Source organism: Dermochelys coriacea, chromosome 20 (genome assembly GCF_009764565.3).
Source record: "Dermochelys coriacea isolate rDerCor1 chromosome 20, rDerCor1.pri.v4, whole genome shotgun sequence".
Taxonomy (NCBI): Eukaryota; Metazoa; Chordata; order Testudines; family Dermochelyidae; genus Dermochelys; species Dermochelys coriacea.
This window is the reverse complement of record NC_050087.2, coordinates 14,414,716-14,442,298: the sequence shown is the minus strand read 5'-3', so window position 1 is coordinate 14,442,298 and position 27,583 is coordinate 14,414,716. Positions and strand designations below refer to the sequence as shown.

At 52.8% G+C, this 27,583-nt stretch overlaps 1 protein-coding gene and 1 long non-coding RNA gene across 25 annotated transcripts in view; one reads left to right on the top strand and one right to left on the bottom strand.

Annotated features, from left to right (window-relative positions):
• LOC119845709 (adhesion G protein-coupled receptor E3-like) overlaps nt 1-14,034 on the top strand; it is a 37,144-nt gene extending 23,110 nt beyond the window's left edge. For 3 of the 24 annotated variants that reach the window (XM_043506835.1, XM_043506839.1, XM_043506836.1), the window contains 13 exons: nt 2,363-2,494; nt 3,527-3,603; nt 5,282-5,386; nt 6,100-6,277; nt 6,967-7,086; nt 7,793-7,995; nt 8,657-9,232; nt 9,705-9,940; nt 10,561-10,627; nt 11,698-11,789; nt 12,058-12,226; nt 12,343-12,450; nt 12,976-13,383. In XM_043506835.1, coding sequence (XP_043362770.1) covers nt 2,363-2,494; nt 3,527-3,603; nt 5,282-5,386; nt 6,100-6,277; nt 6,967-7,086; nt 7,793-7,995; nt 8,657-9,232; nt 9,705-9,940; nt 10,561-10,627; nt 11,698-11,789; nt 12,058-12,226; nt 12,343-12,450; nt 12,976-12,981 — 2,069 coding nt within the window. In that variant the 3' untranslated portion in view covers nt 12,982-13,383. Of the gene's footprint in view, nt 1-2,362; nt 2,495-3,526; nt 3,604-5,281; nt 5,387-6,099; nt 6,278-6,966; nt 7,087-7,792; nt 7,996-8,656; nt 9,233-9,704; nt 9,941-10,560; nt 10,628-11,697; nt 11,790-12,057; nt 12,227-12,342; nt 12,451-12,975 lie in introns of those variants that run through there. The other 21 variants (XM_043506848.1, XM_043506841.1, XM_043506850.1 and 18 more) reach the window with 16 other exon arrangements.
• A 2,329-nt stretch (nt 14,035-16,363) lies between these two features.
• LOC122458382 lies at nt 16,364-25,813 on the bottom strand. The gene is made up of 3 exons (XR_006278407.1): nt 25,177-25,813; nt 23,876-23,938; nt 16,364-18,078 (listed from the first exon to the last, which is right to left on the bottom strand). It is a non-coding gene; the product is annotated as an uncharacterized LOC122458382 (long non-coding RNA).
• Between the last annotated feature and the right edge of the window lie 1,770 nt (nt 25,814-27,583).

Genomic DNA, 27,583 nt, shown 5'->3' with positions numbered 1-27,583 from the left:
TAACCCTCAGCAGCTGCTAAGGCTGGGGAAGGAGCTGGCATCACCAAGGAACCAGCTTGGGGGTCATTAGCAGGAATCAAACCCAGGACTTGTCTGCTGAAAGCACACAGCACAGCTAAGGGAGTAACTCCATTAGCTAGTCATTGTAGCAGGCTGTTATTTACTTATGGGAACCAGCCACTAGAGCAGGACAAACCTGCTCTCTCCTTGTTCCAGGGCTCAGCGGCCTTCACTAGAGGCTGGCACATACAAGCCCCCTGACAGGCATGGCGTAGGCCCGTTGCCTTCCACGCGGTTTAACAATGGAGCAAAAGTTGAGTTTCCTGCCAAAGGAACAAGGGATTTTTTCCAGCCCTGATGCACTCCTGGCCATGAGCCAGGAGACACAAAGATCCTCTCAGTGAGGGGGGGCAGAGGGTAAAATCTGCATGGTGAGGCAGGAGAGACACATTCTTGGCCTTCTATGGAGGAAACAAGCTGAAAGAGACAGGTCTAATGGGTAGGGTATGAGACTGGGACTCAGGGGACTTGGGTTCTAGTCCCAGCTCTGTTACTGCTAGGTGTCCTTGGGTAATTCTGTGCCTCAGTTTTCTCTCCCACTTCTTGTCTATTTAGACTAGAAGCTCTTTATGGCAGTGTGTGTGTGCAGCGCTCTGGGTGCTGCCTTTATGCAAATAACGACCCAGGGGAAGAGGCTTAGCGGGAAATAGCAAAATGCTGTCTTGGGAAAGAGAGAGAAGGGGAGTCTGAGAAGGAGCTGCTGGAACACAACCCAAGGGAAGGATCCATGAGTGCTCTTGACTCTCCCCGCTGACTGACTTGTTTACTGATGTCCTGGTGAAGGAGATTTTAGCCACAAGGATTTCTGTGAAAAGCAAAAGCGTTATGAGTAAATATCAGGGAGAGCTTAGCAGCCGAAATGAGTGCGTCTCTGCATGTACAAGCCGAGTCCCTAGGTAGAAAACCCCACTCCCTGCATGGGGTGAGTGACCCCGCTGCGCCATGGAGCCCTGACATCCCCCGTGTATCCCCCTTTGCCCAGGAGCAGGCGCTCCAGAGTTTGGCTAGATCACGGCAGGGCTCTCTGCACCTGGGCAGGGCGGGGCCAGTCTGTCAGGTCAGACTCTCCACAGTGGTGAAAGGCCCCAGGACCAGTGAGGGCAGTAAAGTCCCCTCCGTTTGGGGCCGGATTGGTGAACCGCTGGGCGGCAACTCCAGCTGGGGCTATGCTGGGGGTCAGGCTGGGCGGGTCTCCTCCGGCTTCGGCTTCCACAGGTCCGATCGGCAGCAAGTGTCGAGCTGGCGTCATCCATCCGAGGGCTCGGTGGATTCGCCCCGTGGGGCCCTGGGTCTGGGGATCACAGCAGGGTCTGGGAATGGACGTTGTCAGGCCCCTGCTCACTGCGCAATGTTAGGAATAGGAGGATCCCCTGGATCCAGCTGGCTTCCAAAGAACCCCTTTACCAGCCGTGCAGGGCCTGGCCGAATGTCGGGGTCTGCGGGCTTCTGCCGTAGACTCTCGTAAGCACCACCAGAGCGCAAAGAAACTAGATGAAAGGGACACCACCCAATTCCCCTGCACGCCCCTGAGCGCAGCCCCACCCACCCTTCTCCTAGGGCTCCAGGGGAGGGGCGGTGCCGGGTGTATCCCAAACCGGGAGGGGACCCGTCGGGCTGGGGTCTGTAATGCTGAGTGTGGCGCCCCCTTATGGTAACTCGCTCCAGTTCAGCGCCCCCTTTCTTCTCTTCCACCATTGCAGCTCCCGGAGTCGCGGCTGCCCCATGTCTCGGCCGTCCGGCCAGGTCACGCTGTGATCCCCATGCTGGGGAGCCTTTCAAAGTCAGACCCCTCTCTCCTATGCCTGCCAGTGAAACCCTTCCTCCGGGGCTCCTAGCCCTCCTCGGGGCTTCCTAGCCCCCCTTGCCTCAGGCCCCCACCACTGGGCCCAGCCCTCGGGCTATATAGAAGCCCCCCTCCCAGGCGAGCTTCCTTCTCGCTAGCGCCCTGCACACAGCCTAAGTCGCTTCCCCTTTGCAGCGTAACTGGCTGATCGGCCCCCCCACCGTAACCCCGCTCTCTCAGGGCTGGTGCAGGGAGAAGATTGCAGGGTACTGGTCTGGCAAAGGTTGGGACCCACTGGTCTGGGGGTGGGGGAGAGGTTGCGCTGCAGGGATTGGGGCCCTGCAAATAGCAGGGAATAAAGGAGAATAGAATGTGGGGGGGGGGTTAGATGGAGCAGACAGACTGACCAACAGACCATGCCCCCTGCAATCGGTGGGGGGTGCCTCCGTGGTCATTTGCCCCCAGTGCTCCCCCAGCTGTGCTGTGTGTGACACCACCAACCCCGCTTTCCCCTCTCAGACATCGACGAGTGCCACAAGATCCCAAATATCTGCGGCCCCAACGCCACGTGTATCAACACCAATGGGAGCTACCGGTGTGAGTGCCGGGCCGGCTACGTCCCCTCCAACAGGAACACGACTCTGTGCCAAGGTGGGTCCTGCCACTGGCGACATGGAGGGGGCACCTGGGGGGGCTGGGCAGGGCCTGGGGTTACACAGGCTGAGGTCTTGCCCGAGGGAGCAGCCAGCTGGGAACTGGTCTGGGATGGTGCACCAGTCCCCTTGCCCCCCATGGACGGGGGTCCCTCTGGGTCTCAGCCCTGGCCCAGGGGACCTCAGCCTCCAGGCCCTCACCTCCCCCAAGCCCTGCCTGTCCGTCCACTGGGGTGTTTCCAGTTGTCTCAGAGCCACAGCCACCAGCGTGCCCGTGTCTGGCTCTGGGAGCGGAGCAGGGCCCAGGCCGGGGAGGGGGTGAGCAGGGCTGCCAGGGGCCCGGCGTCTCTTCCGTAGGGTTGCCAACTGTCTAATCACACAAACCCAAACACACTTCCCTGCTCCTTCTCCGGGGCCCCGCCCCACTCACTCCATCCCTCTCCCTCCCTCGCTCGCTCTCTCCCACCCTCACTCACTTTCACCAGGCTGGGACGGGGTTGGGGTGCGGGAGGGGGTGCAGGCTCTGGGAGGGGGTGTGGGCTACTAGAGGGGGCTCATGGCTTGGGCAGGGGGCTGGGGTGCAGGTGGGGGTGAGGGGTGCAATGTCTGGGAGGGAGTTTGGGTGCGGGAGGGGGCTCAGGTTGTGCTTATCACGGATGGCTCCCAGGCAGCAGTGCAGCGTGGCTAAGGCATGGGTAAAGGTGGGTTCTCCCCAGCGGGCAGAGGCATCTGTACCCAGCAGGTCTCTGTGCAGAGTCAATGGAAACATGTCAAGAAGTCTCAGAGACAGGAGCAGGAGGGACAGCCAAAGCGGAGTGTAAATGGGCCGTAGAGAGAGCCATTGTGAGACGGGGAGGAAGGGAGGGAGTTTTGTAGCAGCTGCATGTTAAACTATTGGCAGCGCAGGACTGGCATGTGGACAGAGAGCAGCCATCGGGTCTGGGAAGAGAAGGGGATTTTCCCCCAGGCACGAGTGAGTTGACATGAAAATCTGATATGAAAGCTCTAACGTCTGCTCCTCTCTACCCAGAACTCCAAGTCCCCAGCATTAACTCCAGTGCTGAGTTTGAGGGAATCAAAGAGACATGCAGGAATTTCTCTCTGCAGGTACATTTGAACCCATCATTCATTTGTTGGGGATTTTGCCCTGTGTTTTGTACCACCAATATGGAAATTCCCAGACAAAACCCTTTGCTGCTGGTATTACGGTGACCCCTGTAAACCCCATCCAAGATCAGGGCAATGCTGTGTTTGTTCCTTTCATCGCTGGGACTCGATCCTCTTCATCCTACTAGTAGAGCAGAAGAATTACTTCTCGTGTCTTGTTTACAACGCTCCTGCTAATACATCCCAGAATCAGGTTCACTTTTTTTGCAACAGCGTTACCCTGTTGACTCATATTTAGCTTCTGATGCATTATGACCTCCAGATCCCTTTCCGCAGTACTCCTTCCTAGGCAGTCAGTTCCCATTTTGTATGTATGCAACTGATTGTTCCTTCCTAAATGGAGTACTTTGCATTTGTCATTGTAGAATTTCATCCTATTTACTTCAGACCATTTCTCCAGTTTGTCCAGATCGTTTTGAATTTTAATCCTATCCTCCAAAGCACTTGCACCCCCCCAGCGTGGTATCATCCACAAACTTTATAAATGTACTCTGTATGCCATTATCTAAATCATTGATGAAGATATTGAACAGAACCGGACCCAGAACTGATCCCTGTGGGACCCCACTCAATATGCCCTTCCAGCTTGACTGTGAACCACTGATAACTACTCTTTGGGAACAGGTTTCAGAGTAGCAGCCGTGTTAGTCTGTATCCGCAAAGAGAAAAGGAGTACTTGTGGCTCCTTAGAGACTAACAAATTTATTTGAGCATAAGCTTTCGTGAGCTACAGGTCACTTCATCGGATGAAGTGAGCTGTAGCTCACGAAAGCTTATGCTCAAATAAATTTGTTAGTCTCTAAGGTGCCACAAGTACTCCTTTTCTTTTCTCTGGGAACAGTTTTCCAACTAGTTATGCACCTACCTTAGAGTGGCTCCATAGAGGTTGTCTTTCCCTAGTTTGTTTATGAGGTCACGTGAGACAGTGTCAAAAACCTTACTAAAGTCAAGATATACCATGTCTACTGCTTCCCCACATCCACAAGGCTTGTTACCCCGCCAGAGAAAGCTATCAGGTTGATTTGACAGGATTTGTTCTTGACAAATCCATGCTGACTGTTACTTATCACCTCATTATCTTCTAGGGGTTTGCAAATTGAAACTTTTAAAACGTAGCTTTCCTAGTGGCTGGTCCCCAGACTTACACACCCATTGTCTTCCTGCAGGAGAGCACTGAATCTACAGACCATATATTCTGATTTCGTCTGCTGATTTTCATGCCATTTCTTTCCAATATGCACCTCCATGTCTCTCTGCATCATCTTTCATTTCCTCTTTCCTCTCCCCCACGAGCACTACATCATCTGCAAATGGCATGTCCCAGGAGACTACTCTCTGGCTGCTTTCTGTCAATGCATCCAGCACCGACGTGAACAAAAAGGGGCTTAGTCCCAAGTCTTGACGTATTCCAGCTGTTACTAGAAACTGTTCACTTTCTCCACATGAACCTCTTGCTGTGGCAACACCACCATCGTATATGTCCTGGACACGTCTGATATAAAAGCTTTATTCACTCAATGAGGAGTGTCAGGATCAGGCCCCTGCATAAGGCAAACACTAATGTCGGTCGCCTTTCAGCGTCTGCAGAACTCACCCTCTGCCCTGGGTCTCTCTGCAGGTAAAGCGGAGCAGCGGAAACAGCAGTTTTTGCTCTTTCTTTAATTCGACCTTAGAGATTCTGATCTCCACGTGTGGAGACGGGAGTGCGACGTTATCACTGGAGGTGAGAGGCTCCGTCCCTTGAATGTGCCTTGCAGACTGGTGCCCCTGAGTGTGCCCCAGAGCCCTGCATGCTGCTGTGCCGGGTTAGGAGTCTCATTGGGGGCAGGGAGACATGTAGATACACTTCAGAAAAGATCTGTGCCCTCCACTGCTGTGGGACGGAGGGGGGGGTGCACCCTCTAGTGGTGTTTGTCTGTGTCTGCGTGCACATGCCCTCGAGGGGTGTGAGTGCACGTTTGTATTTGTCCACCCACATGCACCCTCTAGTATTCAGACCTGTTGTTGTTCCTCAGAGGTGCTATACTGCTAACGGTTAATGGGGATTCTCCTTCAGCTCATCTGTGGTGACCTGAGTTTTTCAGGCAGCAGGATCTAGGCTCTATCCCTGCCCTGCCAGACATTTCTGAGCAGCTGCTGGATGCAGCATAGAGACGGCCTAGGAAGCCATCGGACAATGTTGTTCCCTGGCATCTGTAATGAAGGAATGGGGGATTGGGGAGTGGGAGAGAAGAAAGAATGACAAAGGGTTCTAGCCCCAGTTGGCTTCAGGTCCCAGTGGGGCCCCGAGTCAGCCTCAGTGGACCCCCTTTGTAAAGGGCTCCTCCTCTGAGAGTATTGCTGCCCCTTGAACTGGGAGAGGCTGTGATGCCCAATGCCCCTTGGGAATACATATATACTTCCTCGCTCCCAGGGCTTTTCCTTTCCTGTCCCCAGGCCACGACTCGCTCTTTCAACTCCCTCCTGAACAGCACCTCCCTCTGGGATGGCAGAGACAAGCAGGAGGTGGGGTCGGCCGTGACGGTCCTGCTGCAGAGCTTGGAACTCGCTGCACTGGCCACTGCGCTCCGGTCCCCGGAGAGGACAACACAGAACGTGACGACAGAGTCTCTGGGTGAGGGGGGACGTGTGGTTCTCAGCACCACCTGCTGGCTGCTGTGAGATACGGGGGGTTTTTTTGGTTTTTTTTTTTCCCACCAAATGCATCCGATGAAGTGAGCTGTAGCTCACGAAAGCTTATGCTCAAATAAATTTGTTAGTCTCTAAGGTGCCACAAGTCCTCCTTTTCTTTTTGCAAGTACAGACTAACACGGCTGCTACTCTGAAACCTGGGGTTATACACTGTGCCCCAAATCCATTGGAAGTTAGAGCCTATATACCATTGTGGATGTGAGCCTGTGCTCAGTACAGACACAGAACAGCACTGCCCCTGCACCGGGAAATATAACCCAGCCCCACCAGTAACAGCAATGCCCGAGAAGGGTTTAAATGTAATATTTGGCATTCCACTACTAGGGGCTGCCACGCTGAGCCAGGCACCTACTTCCACCCCCACTACTCCCCCTGCAGCGGACGCAGCATCCCCTGGGACACAGCCAGAATGGGGGGAGGGGATATGGGGGGGAATCAATGGAAGTTGCAGGGGGGCTCCAAATTTCCCCCTCCCACAGTGCGGAAGAGCCCTGAAGCCCCCAGGCTCCAAGTGGAGTGGGAGGGGGGTGGATCTGGCCCAAATGGACAGATTCCCAGTGAAGTGGTTTCATGGCGAGGGGCTCTGTCATTCCTCACCCCCACCCCCTGCAGCTATCCAGACACGGCTCGTCACTGGGGACTGCAGCCGGGACAGCGACGTCTTCACGCTGAGAGCTCACAAGGACACGATGGAAGTGCACTGTGATACAGTCATCGGGGCAGCCACACAAGGTACCATCCTGGGGATGGCGACACCCAGGGCCCAAACCACGGCACAGAGCAGTTCCCAGGCAATGAACCCCAGTCTGGGTTCCCCCATTCCTCCCTCCCTCCCCATGGATCCCCAGGCTGGGCCCTGGCCTCTGCCTCTGGCCCTGGAGTTCTCCTTGCTGGCTGAGCCAGTGGTTCTCAGGCTGTGGGCCATCGAGCTGACACCTTCCTTCTTGGCTGTCCCACAGCTTCAGCCCCAAGCAGTGAGGAGCTGGGGGCACAGAGGGGAGATGGCTCATGAGAGGGTCTCTGGTATGAAGTGGGCTCAGCAAATGGAAAGGGCAGGGATGCCCTAATCTAGCTAGACTCCCAAATGGAGATATGGGGAACTAGGGTAACGTGTATCCTCAGCAACCATATTCAGGGGCCCGAATGCTCCAGCACCAGAGGAAGCTCACCCCTGGCCAGCCCCTCTCCTGTTCTCACTGAGAAAATCTATCTTCATCTCTGCATCCTGCAGCTAGATGTTTCCAGCTGGACGTGCTCCTGGAGGCTCCGAGGGAGGAGGTAGCACGATCCAGTGGCTAAATCTTAAGAGTTGTGGCCAGGATCCTGGGTTCCATTCCCAGATCTGCCACAGACTCACTGTGATCCCTGGGCACCTGGCCGGCTCATTCTTCACCATAACGTCTCCAGCTCCCTAATGCGGGATCATCTCCTCTCCCAGCAGGTTTGGGGGCTGCTGCTTTTATTTCCTACTCCACCCTGGACTCCATCATCAGTGCGAGACATCTCAGCAAGGGAAATCTACGGGCTGGTGGGAAGCTGGAGAAGAGTCATCTCAATTCCAGGGTGGTGAGTGGGGCCGTTGGAGACGGGAGACCCATTAACCTCTCCAGACCCACAAACTTCACCCTGCGCCACAGACAGGTGCGTGGAGGAAGATCCCCTCGCTTTATTCCATATCTGTGCCTCTAGAGGAGCATATACAAGGCACAATCTCCGGTCCGGCATTTGGAGCGTGCTGCCTTTCTGGCTCCCGATGGTCTTGAGAAGCAGAGGCCTCCTTATTCCTGATGCAATGCGGCTGTTTGACTAGAGGAGGACAATAGGGGTCGCACCACGACACATGGCCGTGCAAAGTGCTCTAGGGTAACAGCTCCACTTAGCTCACCCTTGAGCCAGAATAACTGGACAGCCACTTTCTACAGATAGTGGGGTTCAGGAAATCAGCATGAAACACTTTGATACAGTAATGAAGTGGTTAGGGTGCATATGTGTATGTGTGCACACAGCACTGCCCCCTGCTTGATGCAGTCAGAATTGCTCAGCCAATTGCCATGTTCCTATTAGTGCTAACATCTAGCAAGGATTTATTTCCCTTTCGCTCCAATAGCAGGGCCTGTGCTTTTGAAGCACTAGGATCTGCGTTCTCTCTCCGCTGTCACCGGGATGGCCCCAGGGGACACTGGGGGCTGCGTGGGGAGAGACATGGAGCTGTAGGTGGCCTTGGGGTTGCTATAGACATGTGATAATAGAAACGATGTTCTGTGGTCCCATGAGGATGACAATGATTCTGTTGTGTTTCCAGGCCAAAAAACAGGAGGAAGAGGCTCTCTGCGTCTACTGGAAAGTAGTGGCCGAGAGCAGCAGCTGGTCTCCGGAGGGCTGCACCACCGGGCACACGAACAGCACTCACACCACCTGCCGCTGTGACCATCTCTCCAGCTTCGCCGTCCTAATGGCTCCCACCACAGTGACGGTATCTCCCCGTGAGGCTTGGATCACAGGGCTGGACCCTAAGCTCCGCACTCAGCCATTGGCAAAGCTCTCCCCAGAGGCTTTGCTGGGGGAAAGGCTGAGTCGGAACCGAGGGGGCTGGGCTGGGGTCACTGGTGATTCTCCCTTTGCTGTGTTACAGGAGAGTGACCCACTGACCATCATCACCTACGTGGGACTGACCCTCTCTCTGCTGTGCCTCTTCCTCGCCATCCTCACCTTCCTCCTGTGTCACTCCATCCGCAACGTCAGCACCTCCCTCCACCTGCAGCTCTGCCTCTGCCTCTTCCTGGCCGACCTGCTCTTCCTCACCGTTGAGACCCGCACCGGCAGTCGGGTACGGCCTGATTCTCCCCTGCTCTGCTCCTCCACTCGCAGCAGGGCTGGGGTGTGTGGCTTTCAACCCCTTTGTGCTCCCTGGATTCTGGGCTGTGCAGGACACGGGGGATTCCCAGGAGGGTGTTTCCCTTCACACTGGGCACAGTGGTCCGAGTGTCCCCAGTCTCTGGAGTTCAGCCAGTTCTATCTGTATATCAGAGTGACCCTTTGCCTCGATTTCTCTCCTACATGACTTGCCCATGGTCACTCAGGGACTCTGTGACAGGGCTGGGAACAGAACCTGGATCCCCTGAGCCCTGATCCCCTGCTCTAACCACTAATGTCTGCTCCCTTCCTGCACCAGCAATGTGCACCTGCAGAACCCTCCATAGACTGAGGAACTTGCTGTCTCTGGGTCACGGAGCACTATAACTGGAGCACTGTGCTAACAAGAATCCCGGTGTGACCCCCCGGCAGGTCTCCACCATACTCAGCATTTCCCTTCCCCACTGCAGTGTCCCTGAGCTCTCTGTCTCCTCCAGGTGGCATGTGCTGTCATTGCTGGCCTCCTACACTACCTCTTCCTGGCCTGCTTCTCCTGGATGTTCCTGGAGGGGTTACACCTCTTCCTCACCGTCCAGAACCTGAAGGTCGTGAATTACACCAGCGCCAGCCGGTTCAAGAAGAGATTCATGTACCCGTTCGGCTATGGATTCCCAGCCCTGGTGGTGGCTATTTCTGCAGCGGTGAATCACAAAGGCTATGGAACTTCCAAACAGTACGTGCAGAGCCCATCCCGAAAGGGAGCTGCGATGTGACTTCTATGCGGTTGTCTGGCTCACCCCAGGTCTGACTTGAACCTAGATTTCCCTGCTCACCCTGCCTGGGAGCTGAATGTCCCCCTGGGACCCTTCCCATCCCCTGGGACACTAGGCTGGCCCAAGCGCTGTAGTTGAGTTGCCCACCTTTCAGACATTTACACTCCTCGCCCCATTGATGATGGGAAAGAACAAGCCAGAAAGATCCCAGCTTGACTCCCAGGTCCCAGGCTGGGTTTGTGGGGCTGGTGGGTAGGAAACAAACTCACCTTCTTACTGTGTGCAATCCCTGAGAATCCCCTCTCTAAAGTGAGCGACTCCACTAAAACAGGGTGTGGCGTGTTCTAGACACCCCAGGCTAGATCCTCATCTCATGTTAATCAGGGTAACTCCACTTCCTGAGGTAGATAGGGAGGGCCATTAGCCTGCTGCCCGCAAAAGAGTTGGCCATGTCACAGGCAGGCCAAGATCCATCTCGCTTTTGAGAGCCAGCTGCCCTGTGACACCCCGCCCCTGCCCCGGTGCTGAAAAAGGGTAGTAATCCCATTAAAGTCATCTTCTTCTTCCTTCCTGCCTGTAGCTGCTGGCTCAGCCTGGACAGAGGCTTTCATTGGAACTTCCTGGGTCCAGTCTGTGCCATAATCCTGGTGGGTGCCTCACAGAACCACAGGGCCCCATTCTCCTCTCATCTCTGTGACCCCATTGATTTCAGTGAAGCAGGGAGAACAACTGGGCCCATAAAACACAAGGAAAGACCCCACCTGGCTCATCTGCTGTGGTCAGTCTCGGGATTAGTCCCTGTGCTGTATCCCCAGGCCTACAGCCTTTAGGCGGGTACAGCTCCCATGGAAGTCAGTTTTGCCAAGTGAAGACAGCAAGAATGTGATCTAATCTAGTTAATGACCCAAGGAACGAGGAAGGGAGAGGGCTACACTCTGCAGTGGTTGTTGTAGGGGGGGAAACAAATGTCCCTACATATTCCTCCATAACCCCTGGGGAAGTTGGGGGGTGGGGAATTCGTTACAGCCTGAAAGTGGCAGGAATTATTCTTGAGGCAGGATCTGGAATCTCTGAGCCAGATCCTGCTCTCAGTTACACCAGTGTAAACCCAAAAATAACTACTGACTCCACTGGAGAGGTTCCATATTGAACTCTGAGCAGCAGAAAGGGGTTCCAAAGAGGATGGATCTAGACTGTTCTCAGCGGTAGCAGATAACAGAACAAGGAGTAATGGTCTCAAGTTGCAGTGGGGGAGGTTTAGGTTGGATGTTAGGAAAAACTATTTCACCGGGAGGGTGGTGAGGCACTGGAATGGGTTACTTAGAGAGGTGGTGGAATCTCCTTCCTTAGAGGTTTTTAAAGTCAGGCTTGACAAAGCCCTGGCTGGGATGATTTAGTTGGGGTTGGTCCTGCTTTGAGCAGGGGGTTGGACTAGATGACCTCCTGAGGTCCCTTCCAACCCTAAGATTCTATGATCTGGCCTCTGTGATCCCATTGATTCATCTCAGCCCTGGCTGTGCTGTCAGCTCCACGCATGGAGAGGGACCGAGAGCTGCCAGGGGATATTACAGGAGAGGGGATGATTCCCACCAGAAATGAGCAGTCCCTATTTCTGCAATGTTAGGCTCGGTCCCCTGGGATAGATCTCTGCCTCAGCTTGGAGTCAACAGCCCCAGATGGGACGTTTTACAGGAAATATTTCCCGCTGTTTCCACAGATAAATATAATGTTCTTTGCCCTTACCCTGTGGATCCTGAGAAACAGACTCTCCTCCCTCAATGCAGATGTGTCCACTCTCAGAGACCACAGGTGAGAAGGCTACTAAACAATCCTGGAGGGCCAGATGCCTTGGTTTGGAGGGTCCTTGGCACTGGGAGGGAGTGAGGGATTGCGGGATGGGAACAGCATATCTAGGATCCATGGGAACGAATTCCCATAGTGTTTGCATTGACAGTAACCCTGTCCCACATAGGAAAGCTGGGGCCGGTAGTTCCACCCCACTCTGTCCAGATCCTCCTGACCCAATTGCTCTCCATAGGGTTATTGTAACGGGATCTCTCCATCTGCCCTTATCCAGGTTACTGACCTTTAAAGCCATTGCCCAGCTTTTCATTCTGGGCTGCACATGGAGCCTTGGTCTCCTCCAGGTAGGACCAGCAGCCACGGTCATGGCGTATTTATTCACCATCGTCAACAGCCTGCAGGGAGCCTTCATCTTCCTGGTGCACTGTCTCCTCAATCGGCAGGTAATGCCCACAGCCCGTCAGCGCCCACCCAGCGCCTTCATCGGCCTTGCGGTGGCCATGTCTGATCTCCTCAGAGTTAGTTACATGGTGCAGTGACTGTGTCCCTCACCCTCCAGGTGAGAGAGGAGTACAGGAGATGGATCAAGGGATTCCGAACTTCCAGAACGAAATCTCAGACATCCAATCTATCCATGTCTGCTGTCCCCACCACCAGCACCAAGACGGTAAGAGGTCTTCTGCTCTGTTCCAATACCAGCCTGTGAAACAGTCATCTGTAGCTGGGTCTCATTACTGCTGTAAAGGTGCTTTGCCCCCCGAATGACTCAGGATTGGTTATGAACCAGCTGGGAAAGTCACTGGAAGTGTAAGTGAGTCGGTCACTATTGAGAAGTATCCTAGATGTCTTAGGCACCAGAATAGAATGCCCTGTCCTGGCCCCTCCGCATTTTCTTCCCTTGGCTCTCCTGAGAGCTCCAGGGGTCACTCACTGTGGACTAGGCAGGCCTTGGCTCTTGCAGTGTAATGATCTGAATATATCAGATTGTCCCTGGGATTGAAACCTTGTCAGTGCAGACGAATCATCCCCAATGAGCAGTCAGCACCATGAAGAATTTCCCTTGGCTCCATTATCCCTATGGGTCAGGATCCAGGGGCTTTGTGTGTCGCCGCCCAGAGACAACCCGCCAATTTGCACATTCCACTCTCAGTGGCCTTGGAACCTATTGTCATTTTCCTGCTTTTCTTGCCAGGAGTAACCCTTCTGCCAGGTGGAGGCGGCAGCAACCAGGGCCAGGTTCAATACCTAGCAGTTCCAATACAAAACAGAACCAGCTGGAGCCCCCTGAGATGTTGCACTCCATACGCTTTATGGAAATATGCTTATGAATATGACATAACTGGAATATGCTTTACGCTAAATACCCCCTTGTAGGGTGTCTTTAGAAAGCTTGTAATCTACTAAGTGTGTTCATCCTATTTGTTTGCATGTTTTATTTCTATATCTGGAGTTAGGAGAATAAGATACAAACTTGTATCACGGATGAAGTGGAGGCCATTAAGGGTGCTCCAGAAACAATCAGTCGTAAATGGCCTTAGTTACTTGAAAGCCTTCCTGCGTACGTGTGGGCCAGCCCACAGGGAATGGAGACTAGGGGTCTTACAGTGACATGTAATGGAATCCATCTTAAACCTGGTACATTTCCATTTAGAAGGAGGGGTGGGGACCCAGTGAGACAAAAGATTCCTGCCTTGTGCCAAAGCTATAAAGGGGGTAGAGCAGGACAAAGGGGGTTCCAGTCATGAGAAAATCCCAGGTTACCACCTGAGATGGCTGCTGAATCGAACAAAGACTGTACCAGGGGAAAGGACTGGGCCCAGACTAGGAAGGATTCTAGTCTGTGAAAGAAGCTAATTGGAACATCTTTGAGGGTGAGTTATTACCTGTAATCAAAAACAACGAGGAGTTTGGTGGCACCTTAAAGACAAACAGATTTATTTGGCATAAGCTTTCTTGGGTAAAAAACCCACTTCTTCAGATGCAAGTGGGTTTTTTACCCTTGAAAGCTTATGCCCAAATAAATCTGTCAGCCTTTTAGGTTTTCACCAGACTCCTCGTTGGTTTTGTGGATACAGACTAACACAACTCACCCCCTCATACTTGATAGCTGTAATCAGTTTCTTAATGTCCTATGCTTAGACTTGCGTGTTTTGTTTTATTTTGCTTTGTGACTTACTTTGTTCTGGCTGTTATTACTTGAAACCACTTAAATCCTACTCTTTATACTTAATAAAATCACTTCTGAATATTAATAAATGCAGAGTAAGTGATTAACACCTGAGGGAGCAAACAGCTGTACATATCTCTTTATCAGTGATACAGAGGGTGAACAATTTATGAATTTACCATGAGTAAACTTTACGCAGAGTAAAACAGATGTATTTGAGGTTTGGATCCCATTGGAGGCTGGGTGTCTGGGTGCTGGAGACAGGTAACCTGCTGAGCTGTTATTAGTTAAAGTCTTCAGCTTTGGGGGCATGGCCCAGACCCTGGGTCTGTGTTGCAGCAGGCTAGCATGTCTGGCTCAATAAGGCCGGTTTCTGGAGTCCCAAGCTGGCAGGGAAAACGGACTCAGAGGTAATTTCAGCACATCAGGTGACAGTCCCAAGGGGATCTCTGTGACCAAACCCGTCACACCCCCACCCAGTAATCTGGGAAAATTTCAGACCACCCCAGATGCCTCTAAGAGGCAATACATCCCCTCTCACAAGCACTGAGTCTGTGTATAATAAAGAGAACTTTCAATAAAAAGGGGAAAGGAACCTGGCAGTACTATGGGAAACCCCACTACCAAAATTCAAAAGCTTGTGACCATGAATAAGGCAAAAATATTTTTAGTAAAAATCACGGACAGGTCGCGGGCAATAAACAACAATTCACAGAAGCCTGTGACCTGTCCTGACTTTCACTAAAACTATACTGACAAAACGGGGAAGTGGGTTCATCTCAGCGCCCACTGCTCCTGGATCTCCGGGGTCCTCCACTGCTGCAGTGGTGAATGGGAGCTTCGTAGTCCCCCGCTCCCCATGGCAGCTGAGCAGTTGTGGGGGGGTCCCATCACCTGCGGCAGCAGGGAGCTCCGGTTCCCCGCCACCTGCAGCAACTGGGGGCTTTAGGGTCTCCCACTGCCCACAGGAGGCTGGGCTGCTGCGGGGTCCCCTCACCCCTCGCAGTGGCTGAGAGATCTGGGGGGGGTCTCCCCTCTTCCTGCCATGGTTGGGCAACTGCAGAGGGTCCCCCGCCACCCGCCGTGGTGGAGCCGGGGATACTTGGTGGTGGAGACAGCCTTTCCCGTCCATGCTGGCACGCCCCACACCGCCCCCTTCCACGGCATCAAGATCAGCATCGCGGCCAAGCCCCTCGGGGAGGAGACGGGCCCGGGCAGCGGGGCCTCGCCAAGTAGGGCCCATTGCAGGCATCGGGGATGAGGTGACCGGTGGCCTTCCTCCCCCATCAGGCTAGGGAGCTCCCTGCCCCCTGATCAGTTCTGGGGTGGGGATTATTGGTGGGGCAGAGCTAATTGGAGGGAAAAGGCTCATGTCCGTGACCTCTGTGACATAATCGTAGCCTTAACCATGAGCAAACTCTTACCCCAGAATATATTGGGCAGTGTCCTTTGCCTCAGTTTATCCCCTGGCGGTGTGAAAGTCCAACAAATTCTCCTTGAACCTGCCTTTGCGCTTTCCCTCCCCTGCACCCCATGCACAGCTGCTGTCCTTGGTCAGTGAAAGCTCAGAGTTCAGAGCGTTCATGTGAGTTCAACTCCCACCGGAGGGGTGGGAGGTGGGGACATGGTGTCGAGATATACTTCATATGCTGCTGCCACCACCGCGTATACAACTGAGATCTGGTCTGGCCTACAGACTTATGTCAGGATAACGACGTCACGCAGGGGGGTGAGAACTGTGCGATGTAGTTATACCAGCCTGACCCCCTGTGTAGACACTGCTGTGTGGGCAGGAGAGTTTTTCCCATCGACAGAGCTACCGCCTCTCGGGGAGGTGGATTAACTACACCGACGGGAGAAGCTCTCTCCCATCAGTTTAGAGCGTCTTCATTAAAGTGCCACGGTGGCACCGTTGCCTCGGTGCAGCTGTGCCGATGCAGCGTGTTAAGTGTAGATGTGCCCTAAGGCTCAGCGGCTAGAACTGGTTCTCAGTGATTTCAGCTCTAGCAATCACTGAACAAAACAAAAAGAAAAGGAGGACTAATGAAGTGAGCTGTAGCTCACGAAAGCTTATGCTCAAATAAATTTGTTAGTCTCCAAGGTGCCACAAGTCCTCCTTTTCTTTTTTGTGAATACAGACTAACACGGCTGCTACTCTGAAACTTAACAAAACAAAGACTCTCCAGTGTGTCTGCCTTCAAACTCCTGTCCCGACCCTCTTTCCCTCTCACTCTCACAGGGATTTGGCATCCCTACTCCCGTTTAAAGAAAAGGAGTACTTGTGGCACCTTAGAGACTAACAAATTTATTAGAGCATAAGCTTTCGTGAGCTACAGCTCACTTCATCGGATGCATTACCCCCGTTTAGCGAGTGAGCATCAGTCGGGGCAGGCTAAGCACAGGTCTGCTGCCCTTCCCTTACACAATCAGGGTCACAACATGCCATTCCCCTTCACTCCCTACTAAAGTGATTTGTAACCCAACACCAGCCAAAAGGGATCACTTTGGCGAAGCAGTTCCCTCCGCTGAGTTCCTCGGCAGAGCAGGGTGCTTAGGCAAACACAGTCTGCTCCTGGAGACTGTTCCCCCAGCTCATCACTCCACATTACAGGGGAGCTCAGTCCAACCCCACTTACACAGCAATGAGGAACGTGGAGGAAAAGGGGAGCAGGTCTGAAACACCTCCCTGCTCCAGCCCACCATCAGACACTGCAGTCTTCCCATGGGAGAGGAAGCTGCTGCTTCATTACAAACAGCTGATTGCTGCTCCTCAAGGTGAGGGAAGGGAGCAGGCTCTGTCTTTCCTGGAGGTAGGAAGCCTTGTTAGCACCACCCCCAGCAGCTGGAATATTCCACAGAAAAATCAGGCATAACCCCATTGACTTCGGTAGAGTTACTCCTGCCCCACACTCGGGTAAATGAAAGCAGTAGCTGGCCCACCTCAGCACCACACTGGCGTCCTGCAGCTTTAACTCATCTCCCAAAGCTGTGAGAAGTGGGCCAGTCTCCAATCTTAAGGGTGGATTCTCAGGGGAAAGAATAACCAACATCCTGGTCCGGAACCCAGAGGGGCATCGTCGCTAGGACATTACGGGGTCTGGTGGTTGAGGAGATAACAAGAGCCTTTCACCTCCAGAGCAGCAGCTGACCCCTTGTTGAGGAGAGGGGCCAGACCAGCCTGTGTTGGACCTGCACCCTAATACTACCTACCTCTTCTGTAGCTCATTTCCTCAGAAGGTCTCAATGTCCTTTACAAAGGAGGCCATTATCAGCATCCCCGTGTTACATAAGGTTCCTGGGAAGCAAGTGGCAAGTTTTGGAATTGAAGGGCTGGGAAGCACAGTCCCTGGGGATTGTAAGATAGTGTTGGCGGACTCTCCACACCCAAGTCGGGTGACATGCAGCTAAGCTGCATCCACACTACAAAACGTTTGGGCTCTGACTTGCATGACAGTGGGACTTCGGCTCTGACCCCACCCCCTAGCAGGCTCTGCAAGCCTGAGTCAAACTAAATTCTGTGTGGAAGTTGGTCTTAAACTTGAGTCAGAGCCACGGCTTAGTAGACTGTGTAGACGTACCATTGAGGTCTACCCTCCGGCAGGGCCGGATTTCCAAATAGGCATAGTTGGCACATGTCTAGGGGCGCTGACCCCTCTAAAACTGTGTGCACACGAAGGCCAGCTGCAGGCAGGGGGGCGCTGAAGATGCAGTGCCTAGGGGCGCATAAGGTGTAAATCCGGCCCCGCCCTCCGGGGCTTGAGGTGCTGCCCTTTTAAAGTTACAGACTGATGTCGAAACACCTCTCAGGTGCCTGAGTCACTTTGAATGTCCCTGCCTTTTAAGTGAAAAGCTTGTAGGTTTTTTCACTGCTGCTTCCATTGTCTGTTGCTTTGGGACAGGTTACATCCCCTTCTGCCAGCAGTCGTCCTTGAAGTCCCTCATTGGTTTGTGGTATTACTAAACTGCCCTGCAGCACATAGGACATATCCAGCCGAGCGCTAGTCAACTAATATATTTTGCTCTTCCACATACACAGCTACGGTTTCACCTCGCCGCCTCATTCTGCGATGACACTTGAAATGTTCTTCGGTAACACTTGGCTGTGGTGTCTGTGCTTGTTCAGAAGATCTGCAAGAGATCAGAACAGAAGTTTTACCTCCTGGTTCCTGGGAGTGCAACAAACTCCTGAAGACGGAGTAGGTTTTATTTAAGCAGCCCCTGAGGAATATCACTCCGTTTGTCTTTTATTTATGCAACCCTTCTGCCCGTCAGACTTGGCAGCAACAAGGGCCGGGTTCAGTATCTAGGGGTTCCGTTTCACTAACACAATGCAAAACTGGCTCAAGCGCCCTCACAGAGACCTGGGACAAATACATACCACCACCCTGGGCACCTCTAAGAGGCAATACTTCCCCTCTCACTAGCACAGAGTCTGCGTGTAGCAAAAGCTTTTTAATAAAGGACGGAAACAATGCAGCGTTATGTTGGGGAAACACCGCAAACAGGATTCATAACACAAAACATGAGCAAAAGACCCACCCCCCCAAGTAAGTTGGGCAATGTCCTTTTCCCCTCAGGGTCTTAAGTCCAGCAACCCAAAAGTCACCCAACTCACAGTTGCTGTCCTTGGTCAATGCAGCCCCAGAGTTGAGAAGCTCATCTGCAGAGTTTACCTCCCAGCCTGGGTGGAAGGTGGGGGGGTATGGAGGCACCTCACACTCTCCGCTGCTCAGGCCCTTGACCGCCAATTGCCACTCCTCTCTGTGGGGTTCTGCTCCCATCCTCTCCACCAGCCGTTTCGCCAGCCACCCAGCTGGCCATGCCTCTCCCACTAGCCATCCTGCTGGCCACACCTCTCCACCAGCCACCCAGCTGGCCGCACTTCTCTGCTAGTCATCTCACTAGCCACTCACCAATATGTCTTCAGGCCCCCTGCACTTAACACAGCCCTCAGTGATTTCAGCTCTCAGTAGGGGAGCCTCACTGCTGGTGAACGTGGATAGTTTTCTTGCACCAGAACCACTAGCCCAGAGTAGGTCTAAGGCTTAGACCTAGGTATCAATGATTTCAGCTCTGCTGCATGTGACAAGACTCTTACTTCAGTCTAAATTAGCTCTGTTATTACACAGTGGAAAGGGCACAAATACCCCCATCCTCTCCCAATTTACTGGGCTTTTGAACCCATATCCCTTGCCTGGTCAGTGCTGCTTAGTCGAGGGTGAGTCCTTCAGACATAAAATGCCATAGCTCACGAAAGCTTATGCTCTAATAAATTTGTTAGACTCTAAGGTGCCACAAGTCCTCCTTTTCTTTTTGCAAGTACGGTTCTACTGTCCTTGATTCACATAACCAGGATAAAGAAAAGGAGTACTTGTGGCACCTTAGAGACTAACAAATTTATTAGAGCATAAGCTTTCGTGAGCTACAGCTCACTTCATCGGATGCATTTATAAATTTGTTAGTCTCTAAGATGCCACAAGTACTCCTTTTCTTTTTGCGAATACAGACTAACACGGCTGCTACTCTATAACCAGGATAACAACCTTTATTACTCCTGCCCCAACAACAAAGAGACTGGTGATCCCACAGCAGCCAAAGTGACAATTTGGGCAAGTAGTCCCATCATGCTAGGCAGGGTGGGTGTGCCCATGCAAATGAGATCAGCCCCTGAAGTCTTTTTCCACAGCTCATCACCAGATGTCAGGGGAGAGCTCATGTTGACTCTGCTTATATCTTGAATTATCCAAATAACAAAGGGCTGGGGACAGTGTCAACTGCTAGCAGAGCAGCCTCATTACTGGGCCACTAGGGGATAACAACCTACTACCAGGTAATGCAGCTGCTCCTTTGGCCTTGCTTGGAGATCGTACCTTTCATCAGGGGAGAGAAAAGCACTTTACAAAGCATCATTTGGCCATTTTGCAGAAGGAGAACCTGAGGCACAGAGTGGAGCAGTGACTTGACCAAGGCCACCCAGCAGCACAGTCAGGGATGGAAGCCAGCACTACCGAGTCCCAGAGCAGGGCTCTAACCACTGGGCCAGGACATTACTGTTACAGGCCCACAGTTTACACCCACACAGTGGAGGATGTCACATTATCTATGGAAGAAGCTGCCACCTACACAGGCTATGGCAGCACAAACTTCTCCTTGCCATGGTATCTCAGACCTGCCGGGGCGCTGGGTCTCAGGCCACACCATGCGGCTTGGCCCTGCTCCAGCCAGGGCGTCACATCACACGGTTTGTCCCCACTCCAGTGCTCCGACCAGGGCGCTGGGTCGGGGGCCGCACCACACAGCTCGACCCCACTCCAGCGCTCCAACCATGGAGCAGGGTCAGGGGTTGCCCCATGTAGTTCCCAGAAACTATGGCATGGCTCCGCTCCGGCTCCTACACGCTCCAATGGCCCTCTCCAGTGCTCCAATGGGAGCTACAGGGACGGTGCCTGCAGATGGGGTGGCTTCCAGAGCTGCTTGGCTGCACCCCTGCCTAGGAGCTGGAGAAGGGATATTCCACTGCTTCCAGGAGCCACTTGAGTTAAGCGCTGCTCGGCGCCTGCACCCCTCAGCCTCTCCCTGCGCTCCAGCCCCCTGCCTCAGCCCTGATCCCCCTCGCACTCTCCAAATCCCTTGATCTCATCCCAGAGCACCCTCCTGCACCCCAAACCGCTCATCCCCAGCCCCACCCCAAAGCCTGCACCCGCAGCTGGAACCTGCACCCCTTTCCGCACCCCTGCCCCAGCACTGATCCTCTGAATATCTCTGTCTCAGCCCAGAGCACCCTCCTACACCCAAAACTCCTCATCCCAAGCCCCACCCCAGAGCTCGCACCCCTAACCAGAGCCCTCACCCCTCCCACACCCCAACCCCAATTTTGTGAGCATTCATGGCCTGCCATACAATTTCTATTTCCCGATGTGGCCCTCGGGCCAAAATGTCTGCCCACCCCTTCTTTAAATAGTATGGAAGCCTTGAGTGGCGCCAGCCATGTTCTGTGTGTCCAAAGCTGCCAGAAGCTATCCAGAGCCACGGGTGTGTGCAGCTCGGCCTGGAGTGTCTGTGTACAGACTGCAAGCACCGGGATTTGGGGCCTGGCTGTGACACTGAAATGGGGCCCCTTTCTCAGCAGCGGGGGGCACCACGCTTGTTACAGTCAGTCCATACAGTCATTATGAACTGGAGACCCAGCTTAAAACTCCAGCAGGACACCAACCTTTCACCAGGGTCAAATTTATTCAGATCAATCCTGCCTCCTCTCTCTCCCCAAATCCCAGCAGGAGCCCTTCCAAGCCCCCTGTCAGGGTCCCCTCCCCACTCTGAACTCTGGGGTACAGATGTGGGGACCCGCATGAAAGACCCCCTAAGTTTATATTTTACCAGATTAGGTTAAAAACCTCTCCAAGGCACAAATTCCTTTCCTTGTCCTTGAACGGTATTGCTGACACCACCAAGTGATTCACACAAAAATTCAGGAAAGGGTCACTTGGAGTCCCTATTCCCCCAAAATATCCCCCCAAGCCCCTTCACCCCCTTTCCTGGGGAGGCTTGAGAATAATATGCTAACCAATTGGTTACAGTGTGAACACAGACCAAACCCTTTGGGTTTTAAGACACTGAAAATCAATCAGGTTCTTAAAAGAAGTATTTTATTTATTAAAAAAAGTAAGAGAATCACACCTGCAAAATCAGATGGAAGGTAAATTTACAGGGTAAATAAAAAGATTTTAAACACAGAGGACTCCCCTCTGACTCTGCTTCCCAGTTACAAAACAAGAATTTTGTAAACTACCTCTTAGCATAAGGACAATTCACAAGCTAAAACAAAAGGTAACCTAACGCATTTCCTTGCCTTACTTACAGTTTTTGTAATCTTAGATGAATTATTTCAGGTATGTTTTCAGGAGATGTTTTACCTGCCTAGTCTCTCTCTCCGTCCGGAGAGGGAACAAACAAAGAGAGCACAGACAAAAACCATCTTCCCTCACAGATTTGAAAGTATCTTCTTTCCTTATTGGTCCTCTTGGTCAAGTGCCAACCAGGTTATTTGAGCTTCTTAACCCCTTACAGGTAAAGTGATGCAATACATCTGGCCACAAGGGATTTTATGTTACTGCATACATAAAGGTTGTTACCCTTCCCTTTATATTTATGACACCCCCACTGCCCTGCCCCAAGCTTATTACAAATGGGCCTCCTCTTTCTGCCAAGCCCTTGAATTTAGCTGCCTTCCCTCATCCCCTAATGGGCCCCTGTGATAAATAAAGGAGGGGTAGCTCCCTTTGATGAACACCCAGCCAGCCAGCTAGCTGTAAAATCCCTCTTGGAAGCCGTTCTCTACTTGCTTTACCTGTAAAGGGTAAAAAAAAAAAAGTCCCCCATGTAAAGAAAACAAAGTAGGCACCTGACCAAAAGAGCCAATGGGAAGGTTAGAACTTTTTAAAATTGGGAAAGAAACTTTCCCTTTGTCGGTTATTCTCTCTGGGCTGCAGGGACAGGGAGCGGCAATGCTGTGTAAGGTTTGAACCAGGTATTAAAAATTATTTTCCATACCTAGCAGGACTCATTGGGACAGGGAATGTTTAGGTAGATGTGATCAGGTTATTTCTTTATTTTGGCTTGTGGCTCTCCTCTCTGCTAACCCCAGATTCTTTTGTTTGCTTGTAACCTTTAAACTGAACCCCCAAGAAATATATTTTGGGTGCTTAATTTTTGGAATTGTTCTTTTCAAATCTAGCAAAAGCCTAAGTTCCAGATGTATTTTCTTTCTTTTTGTTTTTAATAAAATTTACCATTTTTAAAAACAGAATTTGGATTTTTGTGTCCTAAGAGGTTTGTGCATCTGCTGTTGGATTAGCTGGTGGCAACAGCTACTTTCCTTTGTTTTCTTTCTTAGCTCTTCCCCAGGGGGAGGGGTGAAAGAGCTTGAGAGTACCCCACAAGGAGGATTTCCCAAGTGCTCCTTGCTGGCTCCAAGGGCCTTTTTTGCATTTGGGTGGTGACAGCGTTTATCAAGCCAAGGTCAGAGAAAAGCTGTAACCTTGGGAGTTTAATACAACCATGGAGTGGCAAGTATTAATTTTTAGAATCCTTGCGGGCTCCTACCTTCTGCACTCGAAGTGCCAGAGTGGGGACTCAGCCTTGATAGCCCCCATCCCCAATCTCCTCCCAGCTTTTCCCCAAATGATTCTGGGGCACAAGAAACAGCCTCTTTGTAGCAACCCAACCCAGACTCTTCCCTGAAGCCCAGACTGGGAACACACTGGGGTGAGAATCCCCAGGACTAAAGGGTTAATCAGCTCCCCCACCCCCATTCAGAATGGACCCCTGGTGCACACACCCCCAGAGCCTGTGCTCAGGGCTCTATTGCCTGCATCCCGGCTGGGGATCAGCAAGGGTGGGGCTTGGCCCTGGATTTCCTGCCTCCATGCCTTCATCTCAGGGAATGAATCCCAAACGCTGCTTGCTCAGGCTGGAACTGGCGTGGGGGGGATCCCAGATTGCCATGGCCACCCAGGGCTGGGATACTCCAGCCCCATCTCAGCTTCCTACTCCTGTTCCCCCCACCCCGGCCTTCCTCCCCCGAGCCCTATTCCACACCCCCGCCTGCCCTCACCTTCCGCAGGAGCTGTGAGTGGGACCCGGGGAAGAGCAGAGACAGAGCTCCCCGGGCACAGAGCTCGCTGGAGGGGCACCTGTGGAGATTTCTGAGCAAGGAACCTGGCTGCTGCTGTTAGTTCCTGCCCTGCTCAGTAGAACAGGACCCCGGGTAACTAAACAAGTCACAGCGAGAACAGACCTGCCTGGGAGCAGCGTTTGCCCCCCTCACAGGAACAAACCTGGCAAGGCCTCAGATTTTGCCTTGGGCCAAAGGGGTAACAACAGTAATACCAACAAACAGACGCCTGGGAGAAAGATGAATTGTTACCACTGGCTCTGAGCATGGATTGATCAGTCCGCATCTGCTCCAGCTCCCTGGACATCTCTGCATCTAGAAAGAGGGACAGATGTCAGCTGTTGTTTATATGGTTTTGGGGAACTGAGAGTAGGGATGGGTTTTCAGTTTGGAGTCATGGCCCAGGGAGGAATGCTGCATTTCTATTTCCCAGCTTCCCACTGCTCACTCGTGTCTGGGGGAGACAATCTCCCAGTCCTCTCTGAACCACCCCTGCCCTGGCGCAGTCTGGCCAACCCCAAATGTTAAAAAAAAAAAAAAACCCATGAGATTGGCTTTAAAATTGTCACGTCACTTTCTCAGGCTTTTCTCTGCAACTAGAAACTGTCTCCATTTTTTAAATAAAAGCTGAGAGTCTCACCTAATCACATAACTCCAGGAGCTGGGGCTTTAATTCAACCACCTGGAGTTGGCAACGCTGAAGCTGTGTGTAATCTCCCACCAGGTGTCATCAGCAGGCTTTGAATATCTGATCCCTCCAGCAAAAACCTCTAACTGCTTGAGCTAAAGGAGTAGCTCTGTTGGCCGGCAGTAGTAGTTGGGCTGTCATCCGATGTGGAGCAGCTGCCAGAGGGGGTCCCAACACAGACTAGCTTGTGGCACATGGGGATACATTCAAGCATCACACCCCAGTGTGTCCCTGCTCAGACTGCGGGCCCTGGGAAGAAGCCCCGACAGAGGCGCAGGCAATGTGATTTCCCTGGGGCTGCTGGACCTTCTCTCTGACCCAGTCCCCGCCCTCACTCCACCCCTTTCACCAAGGCCCCGCTCCACCTCTTCCCGCCCCCACTCCGCCCCCTCTTGCCCCCACTCCTCCCCCTCCCCCCTCCAGTGCCTCCTGCAGGCCGCTGAACAGCTGGGAGGGAGCGGGAGGAGCTGATTGGTGGGGCTGCTGGTGGGTGCTGAGCACCTACTAGTTTTTCCCCATGGGAGCTCCAACCCCGGAGCACCCATGAGTCGGTGGCTATCGGCCCTACTGCTGTGAGCTGGAGGTCGGGTGGCCTGACTTAATGAGCCTTATCTTACAATTAGCAGTACTGGGGCACAGCAAAGTGCATTATGGGGGATTATACCCCAACCCCTGCAGCATCCCACGCTGGCCATTGACAGAGACACAGGCTGGGGCTGGGAGAGACCTGTGGGGTGATATCTTGGCCTTGTTGAAGCCAATGAGAGCTTGACCATTGATTTAATGGAGCCGGGATTGCACCCCAGGGCTTTTCCACTGGGATTGTTCCTCTGTCACAGTCCCAAATGCTCTCCGGGACACTTACACTTTGCAATTGCCACGGCGAGGAGCACGGCCCACAGCACGAACAACACCGCATGCAGGGCGTAAAGGGTTAATATGGACTTTGCCGCCCCCTTCGGGCCCGTAGGGAACTGCAGCCAGGCACTCCCTGGAAGGGAGCAACAGAGATGGGGCGGTTAGCGTACCAATCCCCGCCCCATGGGGAAGGCACGAGGGAAATCAGCAGTCACTGTTATTTGCCTTCACTAACTCAGAGTGATGGACGTGCCTCTGGGGTCAGGCATCTCTGGGCACCGCAGGGCAATTCACACCCAGAGGTTGGGAGGGACATCAAATAGGAATTGGAACATGATTTTGTGTATTTCCATTCAGCCATCCCCGTTCTATCTAATCTCTCTATCCCCAGGGCATCTAGAGTCCATCCACCGTCTCAGGCTTCCCTCACTCCTGTTACCCTAGCAGTAAGAGACCCCCATTTCCTGGGAGTCCCCTGTGTTTTCCCAAGGATCCTTCGGAGAACCATGCTGGGCGGTGCATGTGAGATGCTGTGAGGATTCCCAGGTGTTTCACTCTCCGCCCTGCTTCTGTCTCCTCTGTCCCCTTTGACTAGCTTCCACCATCAGCATCCGGCTCCATGGCTCAGGTCTCTGTGTAATTCTCCCCCCCGCCTCCCCATCCCCTGGTCGACCTGTGATCTCCTCTTGATGGCTTCCTGTACCCCTGCCCTGGCCTCCTCTCCCAGTGCCCGGAGCTTCCCCAGCACTGTCCCCCAAGAGTCCTCCCCATCGTGCCAAAGACTCATGCGCCATGAAGACCCCCAGCCAGCGAGGCTGCCCCCAGCTCTGTGCCGCTGTCCCCTCTGCTGTAGCCTCCTACAAGCAGGGACCAGCCGTTGGCTCAGAAAGTTGTTCCCTGCACAGTGCCCTGTGCACCCCAGCCACCCCCCAGCCTCAGCCCACTGTGCTCCTGTCAGCGGGGGGCTGGGGAGGGGAAGGAAGCAGCTGTGTCCCCAACCCCCACATCAGCCCCATCCCACCCATCACCCCCCTTTGCTTCCCAGGCATGAAAATAAAAAAGAGGAAGAAAAGAACTGAAAATCCGCTGTAAATGCAGAATTGTTTCTACACAGGAAGCACGCGACACCTTCCCATTGCACACCCCAGGGGCATGCTGCTTGGTCAGCAGGACTCCGGAGCCGAAACGCAGCGGGCAGGACATGTACCTCTGGGCCTAGGAAAGGCACTGGGGACAAGGCTGCTGACGGCACGACCTGGGATGTGTATGAGAGCCCTGCATGGGACAATTTTTTTAATCCCGCTTTAGTCCTGCTCTGCAATACACAGGCCCACCCACTCCCGCATTGTTACTTGTGTTTTTATCCTGCTCTCACCCGTAAAAACCTTAGATCCCGCAAATCCCACAGGACACACAGATCCCCCCCATGCTACTAAAAGTACAAACAAAACAATAACCGTCAAATACAATTTTTTAGCACTAAAAGAATAAAACAAATCTTGCTTAAACCATGTAAAAAATACTTTAACTCCTGTTAAAACAGACATCAAATCAGGCTGAGAGAGGAGGAGGATGACCCTGGAAAAACAACTCCCCACGACACCTGTAGCTGTGCCCACCCCAGCCATCACCTGCAGACAGGCAGCCAGACTGGATGGTGATCAGACTGAACTCTTGGACACTCTGTTTACCTTCCCCAGACCTGTGAAGCTCAAAAGCTTGTCCCGTCCACCAAAAGAAGTTGGTCCAAGAAAAGATATTACCTCACTCGCCTTGTCTCTCACACATCCTGGGACCAATACAGTTACAAGACTATCTATCTATCTACCTATCTATCTATCTATCTATCTATCTATCTAACTCCTTTTACATCCCTCATTGCTGTACTACCGAAGCACCAAACACAAACATGTGACAAAATGCTGCTGAATCGAGTTGAGAAGTCCAGCCTGGTTCTGTCCAGTGCCCTCCGGCTGCGAAATCTGAAAAGCCACATCCCAGAGTAGAAACCTGCTCAGTTCCCACACCATCCCCATCCAGACATCAGGGGCCCCTTCACGGATGAGCACTGCACAGTTCTGTATGTCGGGCCCAATTCCTCAGAGCTCGCTCAAACTGCCCAGCCCTTGCAGAATAAGTACAATGGACTTCAAAAAAGCCGATGTTAACAAACTCAGAGAACTGGTAGGTGAGGTCACATGGGAAGAGAAACTACGGGCTAAAGGAGTTCAGGAGGGCTGGCAGCTTCTCAAAGAGATACTATTGAATGCGCAACAGCAAACCATCCCGATGTGAAGGAAAGAGATGAAGAATAGGGAGAGGCCAAGATGGCTCCATCGGGAGCTCTTTGATGAACCAACCATCAAAAAAGAAACCTAGAAGAAATGGGAACAGGGACAGATTGCTCAGGAGGA